Source organism: Magnolia sinica, chromosome 9 (assembly GCF_029962835.1).
Source record: "Magnolia sinica isolate HGM2019 chromosome 9, MsV1, whole genome shotgun sequence".
Lineage (NCBI taxonomy): Eukaryota > Viridiplantae > Streptophyta > Magnoliopsida > Magnoliales > Magnoliaceae > Magnolia > Magnolia sinica.
The window spans coordinates 13388950-13406886 of record NC_080581.1 but is presented as its reverse complement, the minus strand read 5'-3'; the positions used below and the strand labels follow the sequence as shown (position 1 = coordinate 13406886).

The following is a 17937-nucleotide window of genomic DNA, read 5'->3' as shown; positions in this document are numbered from 1 at the left end:
TCCAGAAGTTTTCAATGGTAAGTGTGTGATGTCCACTTGAGATTTGGATCTATACGAGATCATGCCCTAAATGAGCTGTAAAAACCAATGGACCACGCGGATAAAACACATAAATCATAGTGGGCCCATAGACTTTTGACACCAGCTAGCTGGGTCCTGCTCGTACAGACCTAACACTTCTGTGACGAATAGGTATATCTCACGGTCCCACCGTACATGTGATTTTTCTATAAATGTTCGAGGAAATTTTCGTCAAGGTAAAAACAAACAGTGACGTAATTTACCTCGTGTCACTTTATACGGTTATAAATGTACTTCCTAGCTACACAAGCACCCTGTGCACACGCACATTTACACGCAGCACACATGTAAAATGGAAGGCATGTGGAAAATCTGAACGTCCAAAAACTGTATACTACCATGAAAATGATTCTAAGAAAATATATATCAGATCCATTGAACAAGTGGGTCACATGTAGACCTAAAGAATGGACGGTTTAGACATACATGGCAACAGTTTACATTCAATTTGTAGCTCCCTTGATGAGTGGACGGGCCAGATTTTTAGTACACTAATGTTCACAGAAGGCTCTACCTCACGAAATGATCAAATTATCCTAAAGAGTTTCCAGATGGGCACGTGTGGTGCGTGTGGAGAGGTGTGCGTCTGGGTTGGCAAAACCGTAGTCCTCTATGTACCGAAACCATTCACCAAACAAGACAAAGAATCTAAATACAAGGAAGAACTGATCTATACAAGCAACCGTACCACAACTTGTGGTGCCCAACATTTTTATCACCATAATTACAAATATAAAATAAATCAAAACCATGAAAACGTCTTATTACACAACGAAGATAATTATTATTGAAAATCATTATGATCTGTTTCCTATCTAGGCCACAAACATATGTTAAATTGACCATTGGTTTCCACTGATTCCAATGATGTGGCCCATATAATAATAAAAATAACTGAAATTTTTTCCAGATGATCTTCATGTAGTAAACACCATTTTTATGGTACCGATGCGCCTATTCAATTTCATGTTGTCGGGAAAGACGGTGCGGTACTACAAGATGTGGTACCTTGTCGGGATGTGATCAGTTCTCAATATGGTCCACTTTCAGAAACAAGACTAGGATCGCCCAACCGATAGAAAGTTCGAGAGGGCATGAAAATCCAGAGTGGGGCCCACTAGATCAACGGTCAGGCATCGACGAAAAGGTTCTGTGAGGGATACAGCAGCCAGTGGGCAGATTTCATCAGGACATAAAAAGGGTTTTCCTCTCTGTCTTTCTTTTTCTCTTCCCCTTCTCTTACCTCTTTTGCAGCCGCGAGAGAGAGGTCAGAGGCAAAAGCCACCTCTCCCAATCTCTTATCTCTCTCTCTCTCTCTGTCTCTCTATATCTCTCTCTCTCTCTCTCTCCAACGGCCAGGATCTTGCGGATCGAGTTATGCAGGCAGATCAGACGGTTCTGAGCTTGAGGCCAGGTGGTGGAGCGAACAAAGGAGGCAGCAGACTCCTTGCCCCTCGTTCCTCTGCTTTTGGGAATTCCGGCATCGGCAGCGGATCTTCTTCATCGTCCGATCTCCAGCTCCTCCGGCCCCATGGCGCAACGGCTCCCCTCAAGGTCAGCTGGAAATCAAAGAATCTGTACGGATCCTGGTCTTTCCTTGTCTTATTTCCCCTTTCTTCCTGCCATAAAAAGATTGTTTTTCTTCCGCCGAATCCAACGGTCGGGATTGGTTTTGGCGCAGCAGCTGGGTGATGGTTTCGTAATCTGTTTCTTTGATGGTTTGATGGATGGATGCTTTGATCTTCTCACGCAATTCTTTAGTAGGATGGATTTTGATAGATTTAAATTTCGATTAAAAAATCAGACTTCTTTCCTGTGTCCGTACACCTTTCATGCATGCATGAGATCCGAATCAGTCATCTGTTCGGACCTACTGTGGATCGGGAAAACCCAAAAATCGCAGTGGTTAGATGATCCTGGCTGCTGAGTGGATGATTTCTGGGGTCTAGAAACAGATGGTTGGCAAAAACAAAATGAATTCAACCAATGGCTGCCATCTGATGGGCAGAATCCTCCAAGAAACTGCTAGGTTAATCTGGCTGGTAGGAATTTTAGGGTATGGCCCTTCCACAGCACAGTACAATAGCTGAATGATTCTGATCTTGAACTTATGCACCACATGTATGGAATAACCATATAATTTACAGCCTTTTTGTATGCTATGGATATTGATGATTTACACTCATTTTTCGATTATGTTTGGATAAAATAATTTGACAAATGGTTGGTTACATCTTTCCCTTTATGTTCTATGTTAGAGTGTGTTTGGATGTCATCCAAATTGCAGCTGGTGCTGATAGTCTGGTGGGGATGACTTGATTTTCGTTTCACTTTGTATTTGGGGTGGCTACCAAATTCACCTGCTGTTGATTTCTCTGCCCAATTTGCAAGTGAGATGAAAATGGTTGGGCATGTTTTATCTCACTAGAGATTTGGTAAGGCATAAGCACTTACTTGATGGAGCACGTGGACATCCCAAGGTAGTCTGGTGTGATTTCTGATCTTGGGCTGTTAATGAGATTATGAGAAGAATCAGAATTCCCGTTTTAGAATGTTCTGAGCTTGTTAGCTATTTTGATGGTAGCCACAGTGGTAATTCAAAGAAATTAAGTATGGATTCAGCTGTGAGTACCTTTTATCACACTGCTAGGCAGCTTATGAGCCTGTGGGCTTAGATGAGATCACCAAGCTCTTGTTGATCACTGTCGAACTTGTTCCAACAGCTTGAACTCAAATAGTCAGATATAAACTCAATATGGATTTTGAGCACTTAAATGGCAATCTGTTTTGGATTGAATTGCGCATTCAATAGGCCGACGACTATCCATATGCTGAAAAGCTCTGAATCTCTGATGGGTAAGCACTATATCTCACCACACTCAAAGGGGTTATTGAGAATGGTGGCGTCCAAACATGAGCCAGCGAACAGAACACTTTCCCTAATTTTTCCGTTGATGCGGTGTTCCTTCTCTCGACCACTCATTTTCATTGGGACTGAAATGACCTTCCAGAGCACCTCCCCTTGATGAATCGCAAGCTATGCACAAATGCTAGAAGAAAGATCTCGGATGACCAGGGTTAGAGGTGCTAAATGGGTTGGGGCTAAGAATTCCAATTGAGGTGCCCTTTTTTCCACACACATGCTAGAATATGGTTTTAATCATGATAGAATACAGAGATTACAAATCAGCATATCAATCATCAACTTGAGCATGGCCCCTGGTAAAGCGTTTTCAATATAAGTGAATTGGTGCTCATGCTGTAAAGGTAGTCTTGTGAGTGGCAACTAGTGGGACACCTGACTCCCTTAGATGTTGAGGACTTTGTCAATTGGGCCATCCTCTCCTCTAATATATTTTTTTTTCTTTGAATTCTTAACATAGGCCATGGAGGAAACAAAGATATGTACATGACTGGGATTTGGCAGAGAGGGGTTGCCTCCTATCTTAGTTTGGAAAGGGAGTATTTCTTTTGTTGATATGTTGTATAAAGACTTGTAGAACAACTTTCTGTCCATAATGAGTAATGAATTTCTTTTGGCTTTGGACAAAAAAAAAAATCCCATATATTCTTTGTATACGCTGTAAATTTATCTTTGACAAGAGATACTATATTCTTTGTCATTGTTAGAGTAGACTAGGGTAATAATACTAGATTAGAAATTTTCTATTATTAATTAAGATGTGTATTTATTAAGATTTGTACAGATCTCTCACATCTTCTATATATTCCTGTTATTGTCGATGAAATAAATAAGTTACAATTGCCACAATGTGGTCTCTTGTGGTTTGACATGATAGCAGAGTTAAATCTTTGATCTACCGTGTCCCTACCATCACTTGTTCCTGTTCACCGTTCACCGGAATTGCGATAGAACCCTCCAACACTCTCCTAATTTTGTCTGCATAATGGCTGTCATGCCCTGAAATTCGGCACCTGAGTATGGAGATTCCGATCTTGAGTTCCTGGGTGTGAAATAATAAAAATGCATGTGTGTCCTCTTTTAGATTCACATTCATTCCATACCAAAATAATCAGAGTAATGCATTTCAACTTAGCGGATCCAAAGAAAGATAGAGATAACAAAACCTCGAAATATAAGGCTAATATGTTAAAGATACAATTCCAAATGTATTGTCCGCCCAAATGAGAATTATACAAATCACAATAAATTCAACATGTATGGAAAATACGACTACAAAAAGGATGAAGTTATAAGTCTACTAGGGTGCCCTAAGCGTACCACTATCTGGTCCCACTCCAGAGTCATCTGTATATGCCAAATGGAAGGCATCAAACGCCAACACAATGAAGAAATATCTCCAAGATTATACCTGAGACATTTTAGTTATAAGTAGGTTCACGATAATTACATATTTCTACATTTACTACTTTTAAGCATGTTGTCTTTAATGCATAAACACTAAGCAGGTTACACATATTATTCATACAACCAAGTGCAGGTAATGATAACATAACAAAACAAACAATTTCCTAATTTAGTTGTTAAGTGCATGAATGCTATGATATGTGAATACATGGCCCGTGATCAACAACAACAATAATAATACTTCCACTTCAACAACACAATCACCACAACAACCAATCAATATAGCAATGGTTCGCATACATTGTAACCCATAAATGCATGCTATGATATGCATGATTAGCCAAGTAGTTATTATTTTAAGTTTAAACAACATTTATGGCAAAGCTAGGATACCTCTATTGTATTATGAGGCTTTACCCGGATCACGTGTCTTGATGCGGCACGAGGCAACTCCTCACCAGTGTCCCTTGATCCAAATTAAGCTTCATCACCCGTTATATCTCATAAATCAACAATTCCAAAGGTACGACATAATGCCCAATAGTATGTAAATCAACACGTTGAGGGTCGTCACCCAAATACCAAATACGAATAATTAATTCAGAGGTGTGGGCTTGTCACTCAAAACCAAATTAATATTAAAAAAAACACTCGTCACCCAATTTCATTCACGCTCGGGTTGTTCGAATGGTACTTTGGCATGGAACCATCGACCTAGTATTTGATGGGGGCCGTTCGAATAACAATCTGTTACTTCCATTAATGTTCATTGGTCATTATGTGGAGCACCATCCCAACATATGTTGACAGCTTGAACACAATGTCTTATACCACCATGCTCGGCTCATGAGTCTTTGTAAGATCGTAACACACTAATGGTTATGAATGAACTTAAATTAATGGTAACAATGGTATCCCAGATTCTATCAAATGTTATCCAATTACTAGAGATAAGAATGATCGAGCTTTGCATTAAATTGATGTGATCGACTATGGAGGATCCCTGGCAAAATCGGCTTTTGGTGCAAAGCATCCCATGTAGTTCCAACTATTGCCGATCGTCTGTTTTCAACTTTGGTCGACCGTATAAGTTTGTGATAGTCACCATAAAGCGGGCTATCTACTTAAATAATTTGCGGAGCTCGATCCACCACCACAACAATTCGGACTTATCAACTACATGAGCATAATCCAAGGTATTCCAAAACGGTAACGGTGGCCATAACGGCCACCACCGTTATTGTTGTGATACGGGCCGTAACAGCCCCCGTATCGGCCGTTATGGCTGTTTTTTATTTTTTGAAAAAACTGTTACTGGACCGTTACAGAGCCGTTACGGCCGTTTCAACCCCATAACGTGTAACGGTTATGACCGTTACGTAACTGATTTTGAATACCTTGGCATAATCACAAGGAAATTCAATACCACACCAGTTTATACCAATTGAACACATATGAATCAATACAATTCAACCAACATCACACAATCTGACCTATATCAACACATGACAATTGAACACATGTACGATTCAGTACAATTCAATTTACATCAACACAATTTGATCTATATCAACATTTCTTAACATTCAACACTGGAGAGTTCTTATATTAGGAATTTCATATAACTCAAGCATTTTATCGAGCATGTTATTAACCAAATAGTAAATATAAACATTTTATCATATAAAAGGCTAGGTAGAAGCTTGAGGGCAGATCTTTACCTTAAAGTAAAAAATCCTCGATTTGGATGCGACCATATCATTGAAAATTTTGGAAAAACACTCCAAACCCCAATTCATCGGCAATCTCATCATTAGTAACTTAAATTCTAACCTAATTAGACTTTAATCAAGGGTTAAAGGTTTTACCTAACTTAATTCGAGCAAACACCAACTTGATTCGACGAGTCTGGCCCCAAAATTGGTGTACAATGGCATCCACATGGGGCCATGCCCAAATACGACTCCCGTAATAGCATGAGCTGCAACCTAATCGATCGTCGGGACCTCAAGCCCTAGCATGAACAAACCCTAGGGTAGGGTTTCCCAGAAAGGACGGAAACAAAAGGGGGTTTCCAATCCTAATGGTTCAAAAATGTAGAAAAACGAAAGGAAGAGGTGAAAAGATAGCTAGGGAGCATTTTACCTAGCAAGGGGTGAAGAATTCGACCTGAAATCGACGGATTTCGGCCGTGGAAGACGCGAAACCGAGTGTAGAGGTGAGATCTTGCAAGATCTGGCTTGCACGGGGATCAGACGGTGTGATCCAGTACTGGGCCCCACCATTTCTCCCATCCCTCTCTTCTTTCTCCTTCTCTTTCTCTATTCCTCTCCTTCATTCTCTTTCTCTTCCTCTCAAACCCCAGCAAATTCGGATTTGGGGGAGGGCAGCTCAAACGGGTTGTATTTATCGTGCCGGAAGTGGTTCTTTTGGCCCTACAGACTAGGAAATCGATATTACAACCCTATATGATGGTGGTGCAGGTATAAAAAATCTCAAAACAATGAATCAAACTCTTCTAGGTAAATGGTTTTGGAGACTTGGAACAGAAAAAGGGACGTTGTGGAATTCTCTCATCAAGAGCAAGTATGGCAACTCAAAGGGAGGCTGGTGGACAAAGGAATCATTAGCCTATAGAGCCTCTTCTTTACTAAAAGGAGTTCTTTCTTCTAAGAGGGAGGTGATCAAAGGTATTGGCATTGCTTTATGAAATGGTGACAATACAAGTTTTTGGGAAGACGTATGGGTGGGGGATTCAACTTTAAAGGAAGACGTCCCGAATATTTTTTGCCTTGTTCCTAATCGATCCATCCGGGTGGTTGACTGTTTTTCTATTATAGGGGACGAAACAGTGTGGAATCCCACTTGCAGAAGAAATCTCCAAGATTGGGAGATCGAAGAATATGCGGCCCTGCAATGCCGTATCATCAGTTGCAAGATTGATCAGGAGAGAGAAGACAAATTAATATGGAGATTCGACAGATCGCGCTCCTTCTCGGTTAAGTCCCTGTACAATTTTATTGATAGAAAATCATCCTCAGTGGTAAAAGCTAGGACAGACCAAGTGTGGAAATACAAAGTTCCCCAAAGATAAACTGTGTTCGGCTGGTTAGTTGGGAAGAAGAAAGTGCTGTCTGTTGACAACTTAAGGAAAAGGGGTATGACTATTGCAAATATTTGTCTATGTTGCATGGCCGAAGCGGAATCAGTGGACCATCATTTCGTCCATTGCCCTTTCATAAACCAGGTGTGGATAGCTATCCTTCAATCTTTCAATATATCCTGGGCTTTCCCTAAATCTTCACACTGCCTGCTAAAAGCTTGGCATGGGCCCAAGTTAGGAAAAGAAAGGACCATGGTGTGGATAATGTATCTATTGGCTGCTTGGTGGTCGGTGTGGGAAGAAAGAAACGGGAGATGTTTCAATGGTGTATCCAACTCGGCAGGTTCAATAGTTCAGAAGGTGCAACAGTATGTTGTCGAGTGGGCTTCTTACACTGTTAATATGAAGGGTTGTAATTTGTTTCATGTTGGAGGATAATCTCCTCGCATTCTTAGCGAGTTGATCCTCTCCTTTTGTCTTCTTTTTTCTTCTAAATAAAATTATCGTCTCCTCTAAAAAAAAAAAAAACCCTATATGAGGTTAATTTTAGCTTTTGGGATCCACTAGAGGATGTACGGGTTGATCTAAGTTGTAGGATAGTTGCCCTAAGTGGTGATACACGCAATGTTTCGTTCGCCCCGCAAATTGGACACACCGAACAACGGTTGTGATCAAAAGTCAGTTCAATGGTTACTGATCATCGATCGGGGTTGTGGCTTTATGGATATGTGTAGGATATTAACTTAGGTTAGCATTCTTAATTTAATCCCGATCCAATGGTTCGAAAGTCGCAACTTTGGCAAAGTTCAGACATGAAGAATTAACTTAAGTTTCTAACAGTTTATAGGGGCATTCACACACTTTATGTGCTCAATTCACGAGCCAAGTTGATCGATCTGAGGTGTGATCCCTGCTTAATGTTCCGCGATGGTCGTCAAGCCTACCAAGACAAACATCTTTCTATAGTTTCGAGTTTAATGGGCCACCAACGAGCAGTTTAGAGCTTGTTTGGTTAGTCCAATCATTTTTGGAATAAACTGGGCGCCGAGATTTCTTGCGCGGGGCAACTAGGGTTTGGATTAGCTAAGTTTATAGTGTGGCCTTTTCGTAATTAGTGAAAATAACGATTCAGCTCTAATAATCTTAATTAAGAGTCCTAATTTAATTAAACTGTAAATTATCTGGAATAGTAAAATATTTTAAAAATAAAAAACACTAATTTAATCATACATGATGATTCTTGGTATGATTAGAAATAATTCCTAAGTAGACACTGAATACTAAAACTCTAAGATGAAAAAGATGCGTCCAGTCCATCAGCAACTTGCAGTTACAAAAATTTTCAGTTTTAACAGGTTGATTGTTTGTATCGTTTTTGGCACTTTTAGTTACTGAATTATTTTTGTAATTTTTCTAGTAATTCATCATCAAGTCTACTTTAGCCCCACAAAATTTCATTCTATTTCAAGCTCTAGAAATTTTTTAAAGTTCCAGAAGTATCACTTGCCTGGTACCAATGATTTTTGGTACAGTTTCCAAAAGGTATTAAGATCAACATCATTTTAATTTTAATTTTATTATTTATGTATTTGTCTATAAAACTAGACTCATTATGCTTTGTTTTGGCTTTTGAATCGCCCCAATCAGATTTGTATTGAAGAATATACAAAATTTTGAAGTCAGCGTACTGAAATTTTCAAATTTGTACATAGTTGTACATTGTTGTACATGGCTACTCAGTTCAATCAAACCTTGCTGTCTAGATTTGCTCGGTGCAACCGAGTTCCACTTGATTTCGCTAAACCTTGCTGTCTAGATTTGCTCGGTGGCTCGATGTTTTCTTGGTGCAATTGAACCTTGTTGTCCAGAATCTCCAAAATTCACACTTCTACTTGATCGGGTGGTTTTGGTGGACCCAAGATTACTCCTTTTGGTCTCAAACACGTGCGAATATGCACACAAACATGCACTCAAATCAAGAAACCAAAGTAATGGCCAAGGACATCCAATTCCCAAGTTGGCAAAAAAATCTGGGGCATTACAATGGCTCCACCACACGATCCACACTAAACCCATTCGTTGTCCAAATGCTTGCCCTAGGTTGCTGCCATTGCACTCGAGTGCCCAAACCCAACTTACAATGCATGTAATGCCTAAGGACGTCCAATTCCCAAGTTGGCAAAAAATCTGGGGCATTACAGTGGCTCCACCACCCGGTCCACTCTAAACCCATTCGTTGTCCAAACGCTTACACTAGGCTGCTGCCATTGCACTCGAGTGCCCAAACCCAACCTACAATGCATCCCTCATATCCTGATATTATCAACAAAAACTATCGCCATCCATATCTTCCACCTCCGATTCTAACAATCTCTGCAAATCTAAAACCATCGATCCTATTGAGGAACCCCCATTATTGTCAGAACCACTATGGTTGTCATTGCACCATTTGCCGAAATCCATAATCCGCCATTGATTTCGGGGCAATGAATGAATCCACTACCACCTCTATTTGTCTAGGACCTTTTCCGTCGCCAATCGAATTGGCTTGTCATCTTGTGGTTTAACATGGTATTAGAGTAGTACCGATCCTAGCACGGTCTCTCTGCCTTCATCCATTGTCCTATCGTCCACTAAACCACTGTTGCCCTTCTTTGTTTGGTCCATTTATAATCTAGAAAAAAAAGAGAGCAACTTGCGCACAATCCATTGCAAGTCACTTTTGCTCTCTGCAGTTGCCTGATACATCGCCAACTGCATCAAATTTCCATCAATCTTCATTCCCATCATCTTCAATTTGTTACCACCTTCAACAGATCTGTTGTTGACCACTCTTTGCCATTTGAAGTCTAACGGATCCAGTTTTGATCTCCATTCAAAAATCTCTCGAAACTGCGGAAGAAAGGGGCATTGGTGCCTTTCTTCTTTGGTTTGGTGATATGTGGGTGCACAAAGATCTGTGCACTCTTAGTCATATTTGGGATCGGTGCCCCATTTGCCGTCTCTATTTCTCCCTCGTCCGGTAATCTCTGTCGCTCCCATTCCCTTTTCTATGAAAAAAGAGAAGAATAAAAAAGAAAGTTGTGGTTTGACACTTTATTTGGTGCTTTGTGGGTATATACTTGCCTTATTTGGTGCTTCGCGAGTATATACTTGCTTTATTTGGTGCTCTGCGGGAATATACTTGCTTATTTGGTGCTCTGCGGGAATATACTTGCTTATTTGGTGCTCTGCGGGTATATACTTGATTCATACTCCTTGGATTCATATTTCTTGAACTGGGCCTCTTGTCAAGATGAGTTTTTGATGCGGACATCAGAGTGTACCAGCGTCGCCGTAGGAGAGCCCCAGGCCCTGGCCCAACCCAATCCACACTTTATTTGGGTAATCACTACGTGGGCCTGGCCCGTAGACCACTTTGAAGACCTCATGTGCATAGGATGAGCATCATGAAGGCCCCAAACTGGGAGGATGCACATGGGCTGCATTATTTAGAGTGCCAGGATACTTTTTGAGAGTTTTGGTTGAGATCCGACCGTTGGATCGCGTCCGATCACATGGTGGCCCACCATCTGATCAAGTCCTTTTTCCAGTTTTAGTGTCCATTTATGTTTTGTTATTTTTCTGCATATTTTGGTTGGTTTGGATTTCTTAGTGGGCCCCTACTTTGCTAGATTTTAAAAAGGGGCATGTTGGTCATTTTACTTATAAATGTGAAACTCTACTTAAAGGGGAGAAACGTCCAACCCTAGGGGTAATAAAGAGTATACGTTTGTTTTCTAAAGAGAAGCCTTTCTTTCTTCCATGTGACTTGGAAGAACCCTCAATGAGACTTGGAGCAAGGTGGTGAGTTTCCATCTTTTTATGGGCGTGCGACTCACGTGTTTATCTTCTGCAAGGTATGGTCTTTCTTTCTCCTTCTACTCCTTTAAAAACACCTCTTTGATCTTATCTAGCCTAAATCCTTCAATCTATTACGCCCAAAACCTCGACACCCTATGTCCCTGCCTCCAACATAAAACCTACCCTAGACTCTCTCCCAATTTCCTCCCCCAACCTTCAATTCCCAAATTATAGATTTATCCCACCCCATACCCCACGTGATCTTCATCTCCTCTAAACATAGTTTATGTGGTGAATGAGTATGGCAAATTCTATGTGTGTATGAATCTGCCTATGAGTATTTTGTTGATATTCTGTGCTAAGGGGTTGTCTAACAACCTTGACATCCTGCGATTTAATCTTTATATGAACGTGTGCATGTGGGGATGATTTCTAATGAAATGACATGCATTTTTGCTTGCTGAAATTACTGTTTGGCGAACTGTTCTGTTGAAATTATTGTTTAGTGGGCTTGGCCCATAACCTGTATGCTTTGAGTTGTCCTTTGAATAATCTCCTGTGACACATGACATCCACACATGTATCCTACATCATTTTTGGTATCAGAGACAGGTTTAGCATAGAGTATTTGTGAGTCCCATATAAAGTTAACGTCTTTTGTGTGCATGCATATAGGTTGAGATTGCATCTCATATAGTGTTTAGGCCACACCATTAGGATAGTAAATCTGAGCTAGAGTCTAGGGTTACATTGGGTACACCCCGTGCCCCATCGAATCAGTTTTCATGTTCGTCGTAGAATTAGTTTCTTCCTTTTGCGTGAGTCCTTACATTAAAGTTGTCTGAGGTGTGTCGCGGTATGGCAGCCACAAGTAATAGTTGTGATCCCAACCCGTTATCTCAACAGAACCTAGCACTACAAGCCCATCACGTCTAGGTTAGATCGTCTTGAAACAGCCGTTGAGGAGTAGCGAATAGCGACATAATCCAATAAGCGGCGCCTTGCTGACCTTGAGGATCCTGGTGACGAGCATGAGTCTCAGGCTGAGGTATTTGAGTGTGGTGTTAGGAGGGATCCCACAACCCTAGTAGAGCCAGCTAGGGCTCCCATAGCACGTCCTACTCATCAGAGAGCCTGTTAGGGATTATGCGAGGGGGCATGGCCCAGTAGTTGGCCGTGCAGGGGTGCATCCTCATCCACCCCGGTTCGAGTACCATGACCAACATTATGTTGAAGGCCGTGTCATGAGAGGTGTGAAAGTCGATGCGCCGAGCTTTGATGGTCAGCTGTACCCCAAAGTCTTTGTCGACTGGTTGGTAGACATGGATCACTTTTTCGTGTGGCATGACATGCCTAACGGCTGTCGAGTGCGGTTCGCCAAGATGAAGCTTGTTAGTCAGGCTAAGTCTTTTTGGCTGAACTATGAGCGCCGACTTGAGAGGTCTAGGCAACCTCCCATCACACTATGGGCCAAGCTGAAAGAGGCCCTGAGGGAGAAGTATCTTCCCCTGTCATACCAACTGAAGCTCATGGATCAGTGGCAGTCCCTTCACTAGGCGAACATGTCAGCCGCAGATTATATTGCTAAATTTGATGAGCATATGCTGCGGTGTGACATCCAGGAGGATCCCATTGTGACACTCTCCAAATTTAGGATGGGGCTCCGACTTGATCTTCAACACGAGCTGCTCACTCGCGATGTTGTCACCTTGGATCATGCCTACCAGTTGGTGCCTGAGTTAGAGCGGTATGTAGCACTCCAGCGTTCTCGATGTACGGACTATCGAGATCCCAGTTCTAGGGCTCCATCTTAGGGTATGAGACCTAATTATGGGACTTAGTCCAAACCATCCTCCTCTAGTCAACCCAATCCTAGAGATTTCAAGGGTAAGGCCATTGAGGGATCTAGCTCAAGAGGAGGTGAGCCTACAGAATGCTATTAGTGCGGCAAAATGGGTCATTTCACACGTGGGTGTCCCCAAAAGGTGCAGGGAAAGACCCTCCTTATTGAAGATCAAGGGGAAGATCATAATGACCAGGGCGACTATGAAGAAGAGTATCGCCCTGATGTGGGTGCTAGTGATGGAGATGATGAGGAGACTATCCCACTTGCTATAGTCAGACGTATCTTAACTCAGGCTAAGGACCAGGATGACTGGCGTCGTTCTACTATTTTCCATACTTATGCCAAAAGTGGGAAAAAAAATTGCAAAGTCATTGTCGACAGTGGAAGTTGTACAAATGTGGTCTCCGCTAGCACCTTGGATCGTTTGGGCCTGAAGCCCACTCCCCACCCTCAACCCTATAAAGTCTCTTGGGTTGATGACTCTTCCATGCCAGTGTCTTAGTGTTGTCTGGTGCCTTTGGAGTTTGGATCCTATAAAGACACACTATGTTGTGATGTTTTGCCCATGGATGTGGGACACATCATCTTGGGTCGGCCTTGGCTCTTCAACAAGGATGTCACGATATATAGTCGTTCAAATGTGTGTACATTCTTACATGAAGGCAGAAAGATTATTCTGAAGCCTCTGCCTCCCAAGAACACCTAGGCTAAAATGGGAGACGTCAAGAAGGGTGATGAAAAAGAAGTGAGGAAATCCCAAACTAAGTCTCTTCACATTATTAATGCAAAAGAATTTGAGAAAGAGGCTACAGAGAGTTTGGAGGTGTATGCCCTAGTGATAAGATAGGTTACACAAGAGGTTAGGGCAGAGATCCTGTTTAGGGTGAGTCCAGTTTTAGAGGAGTTTAGTGATGTATTTCCTGAGGACGTACCAGATGAACTTCCACCCATGAGGGACATCCAGTATGTTATTGACTTAGTCCCTGGGTCTACTCTCCCGAACCTTCCTCACTACCGAATGAACCCGACCGAGCATGCCGAGTTGAAGAGGGAAGTCGATGAGTTGTTAAGAAAAGGGTTCGTTCGAGAGAGTTTGAGTCCATGTGCTGTGCCTGCACTCCTCACACCCAAGAAGGATGACTCGTGGCGCATGTGTGTGGACAGCCGAGCAATTAACAAGATCACAGTCAAGTATTGGTTTCCTATACCGAGGCTTGATGATATGCTCGATATGATGGCCGGTGCCACGATTTTCTCGAAGATTGTCCTCAAGAGTAGGTATCACCAAATTCGCATTCGCCCAGGTGATGAATGGAAGACAGCCCTCAAGATGAAGGATGAGTTGTACGAATGGCTGGTCATGCCCTTTGGGTTGACTAATGCTCCAATTACTTTTATGCGAGCGATGACCAGGTGTTGAGGCCCTTCATAGGCAAGTTCCTGGTGGTTTATTTTGACGATATTCTCATTTATAGTACCACTAAGGAGCAACATCTCCACCATTTGAGGCAAGTCTGTGAGATCCTTAAGACGGAGCAATTATATGCGAACCTGAAGAAGTGCGCTTTTATGTTAGATCGAGTTATCTTCTTAGGGTTCATAGTGTCGTCCAAGGGTATGTGTGCGGATCCTGAAAAGGTCCAGGCCATAGTGAGTTGGCCAGAACCACGGAACATTTATGAGGTGCGTAGCTTCCACGACTTAGCTACCTTTTATCGTCGGTTCATTAAAGGCTTTAGTTCCATTATGGCTCCCATTACCGATTGCATTAAAAAAAAAGGGAGCTCTAGTGGACCAGTGCTGCCTCTAAAAGGCCTTTAAAGACATAAAGGGCAAGATGGTTGAGGCCCCTGTCATGCGACTTCCAAAATTTTCTAAAGTCTTTGAAGTGGCATGTGACGCCTTAGGTGTGGGAATAGGTGGAGTACTAAGTCAGGAGGGACACCCAGTTGCCTATTTCAGTGATAAACTGAATGAGGCAAAACAGAAATACTCCACCTATGACAAGGAATTTTATGCGGTGGTGCAGTCATTGAGGCATTGGCGCCACTATTTACTCCTGCATGAGTTCATCTTGTTCTCTGACCACGAGGCCTTGCGATATTTAGGCTCTCAGAAGAAGTTGAACCCTAGGCATGCCAAATGGGTCGAATTTCTTCAAGAGTACTCATTTGTTCTCAGGCACAAGGCCGGAGTTGAGAACAAACCCGCGGATGCCCTTAGTCGTCAGGTTTTGACTCTCCATTCTCTGAGAGTAGAGGTTACGGGTTTTGAGCGGTTAAAAGATGAATATCCTGAGTGTCCGGATTTTGGAGAGAAATATGTGTCACTTCTAGAGGATCCCACAAGGACAGACAGTGAGTTTGTCATTCATGATTATTACCTGTTTCGTGGAGATCGGCTTTGCATTCCTCGCACGTCCCTTGGGATTTCCTGATATGGGAGCTACATGCAGGTGGTGTAGTTGGTCATTTTGGAAGGGATAAAACGATAACCCTTGTTGAGGACCGATTTTACTGGCCAAGTCTTAAGCGAGATGTGGCTAGAATTGTAAGGCAATGTCGTACATGTCAGTTGACAAAGTAAAAGAAATAGAACACAGGATTGTATACTCTTTTGCCGGTGCCGTGTCCCTTGGGACGATCTTAGTATGGATTTCGTGTTGGGGCTTCCCAAGACTATCAAGAAGCACGATTCCATATTTGTCGTGGTGGACCGTTTTTCCAAAATGGCCCACTTCATTGCGTGCTCCAAGACGTTGGATGCTTCACACATTGCTCGGATCTTCTTTGATGAGGTTGTTTGATTGCATGGTTTGCCAAAAACCATAGTGTCTGACTGGGATTTCAAGTTTGTGAGCTATTTTTGGAAGACACTGTGACATATTATGGGAACTTGTCTGCAGTTTTCTTCGGCATACCATCCTCAGACTGATGGCCAGACTGAGGTGGTGAATAGGAGCCAAGGTGACTTGTTGAGATGTCTGGTTGGTGATTATATTAGGACTTGGGACGCAATCTTGCCAACTGCAGAGTTCGCATATAATAGTTCAGTAAATAGGTATACGGGTAAGAGTCCGTTTGAGATTGTTCTTGGTTATAAGCCTAGGAGACCTATAAATTTGATTCTCATGTCTGTGTCACGTCGTCCTTCTGAGTCTGCTGAGTCCTTTGCACATTACATGCATGATTTACACAGAGAGATTAGACAAAGGATTAATTCAAGTAATATAAATTATGAACTTCAAGCAGACATGCACCGTCGATTCAGGGAATTTCAAGTGGGTGATGAGGTCATGGTTCGTATTAGGGCAGAGCGAATACCACCTAGTGCCGCTAAGAAATTACATGCTCGCAGCGCAGGACCATATAAAATTTTAAACTGTATGGGTCCCAATGCATATGTTCTCGAGCTTCCTCCTACATTGAATATCAACTCTACATTCAACGTGGAAGATCTCGTGCCATTTAGAGGCCCACCTCATGATCCACACCTTGAGCCTCCCACTGATCAGTCCCCTGACCCATGGCCTATACCTGAGCCTTCCTCTCAGCCTGCACCCCCCCCCATACCATCTGTACACATGAGAGAGAAGATCGAGGACATTCTGGATGAGCAGATAGTGTCTACCTGCCATGGTGGATTCCAGAAGTTTCTCGTCAAGTGGAAGGATCGACCTACATCAGACTGCACGTGGATTACAGAGGCAGAGCTACAACGGCTTGACCCCGATCTACTAGAGCATTATAGGAGTTTTGTCTCACCAGCGGCGAGACTTTCTCAGGCGGGGAGAGTTGATGCGAACATCAGAGTGTACCAGCGTCGCCATAAGAGAGCCCCAAGCCCTGGCCAGTGGGCCACTTTGAAGACCCCATGTGCATAGGATGAGCATCATGAAGGCCCCGAACTGGGAGGATGCACATGGGCTGCATTGCTGCATTATTTAGAGTGCCACGATAGTTTTTGAGAGTTTTGATTGAGATCCAACCGTTGGATTGCGTCCGATCACATGGTGGCCCACCATGTGATCAAGTCCTTTTTTAGTTTTAGCGTCCATCTATGTTTTGTTATTTTTCTGCACATTTTGGTTGGTTTGGATTTCTTAGTGGGCCCCTACTTTGCTAGATTTTAAAAAGGGGCATGTTGGTCACTTTACTTAGAAATGTAAAACTCTATTTAAAAGGGGGAAACGTCCAACCCTAAGGGTAATAAAGAGTATACGTTTGTTTTCTAAAGAGAAGCCTTTCTTTCTTCCATGCGACTTGGAAGAACCCTCAATGAGACTTGGAGCAAGGTGGTGAGATTCCATCTTTTTATGGGCGTGCGACTCGCTCACGTGTTCATCTTCTGCAAGGTATGGTCTTTCTTTCTTCTTCTACTCCTTTAAAAACACCTCTTTGATCTTATCTAGCCTAAATCCTTCAATCCATTACGCCCAAAACCTCGACACCCTATGTCCCTGCCTCCCACATAAAACCTACCCTAGACCCTCTCCCAATTTCCTCCCCCAACCCTCAATTCCAAAATTACAGATTTATCCCACCCCATATCCCACGTGATCTTCATCTCCTCTAAACATAGTTTATGTAGTGAATGAGTATGGCGAATTCTATGTGTGTATGAATCTGCCCATGAGTATTTCGTTGATATTCTGTGCTAAGGGGTTGTTCTAACAACCTTGACATCCAGAGATTTAATCTTTATATGAACGTGTGCATGTGGGGATGATTTCTA

General features: G+C 42.4%; 1 protein-coding gene across 1 annotated transcript in view; it reads left to right on the top strand.

Moving 5' to 3' along the window:
* Window positions 1–1279: 1279 nt before the first annotated feature.
* LOC131256934 (eukaryotic translation initiation factor) overlaps window positions 1280–17937 on the top strand; it is a 47405-nt gene continuing 30747 nt past the window's right edge. The window contains exon 1 of the mRNA XM_058258041.1: window positions 1280–1635. Within this exon, the coding sequence (XP_058114024.1) occupies window positions 1459–1635 (177 nt within the window). The 5' untranslated portion in view covers window positions 1280–1458. The remainder of the gene's footprint in view (window positions 1636–17937) is intronic.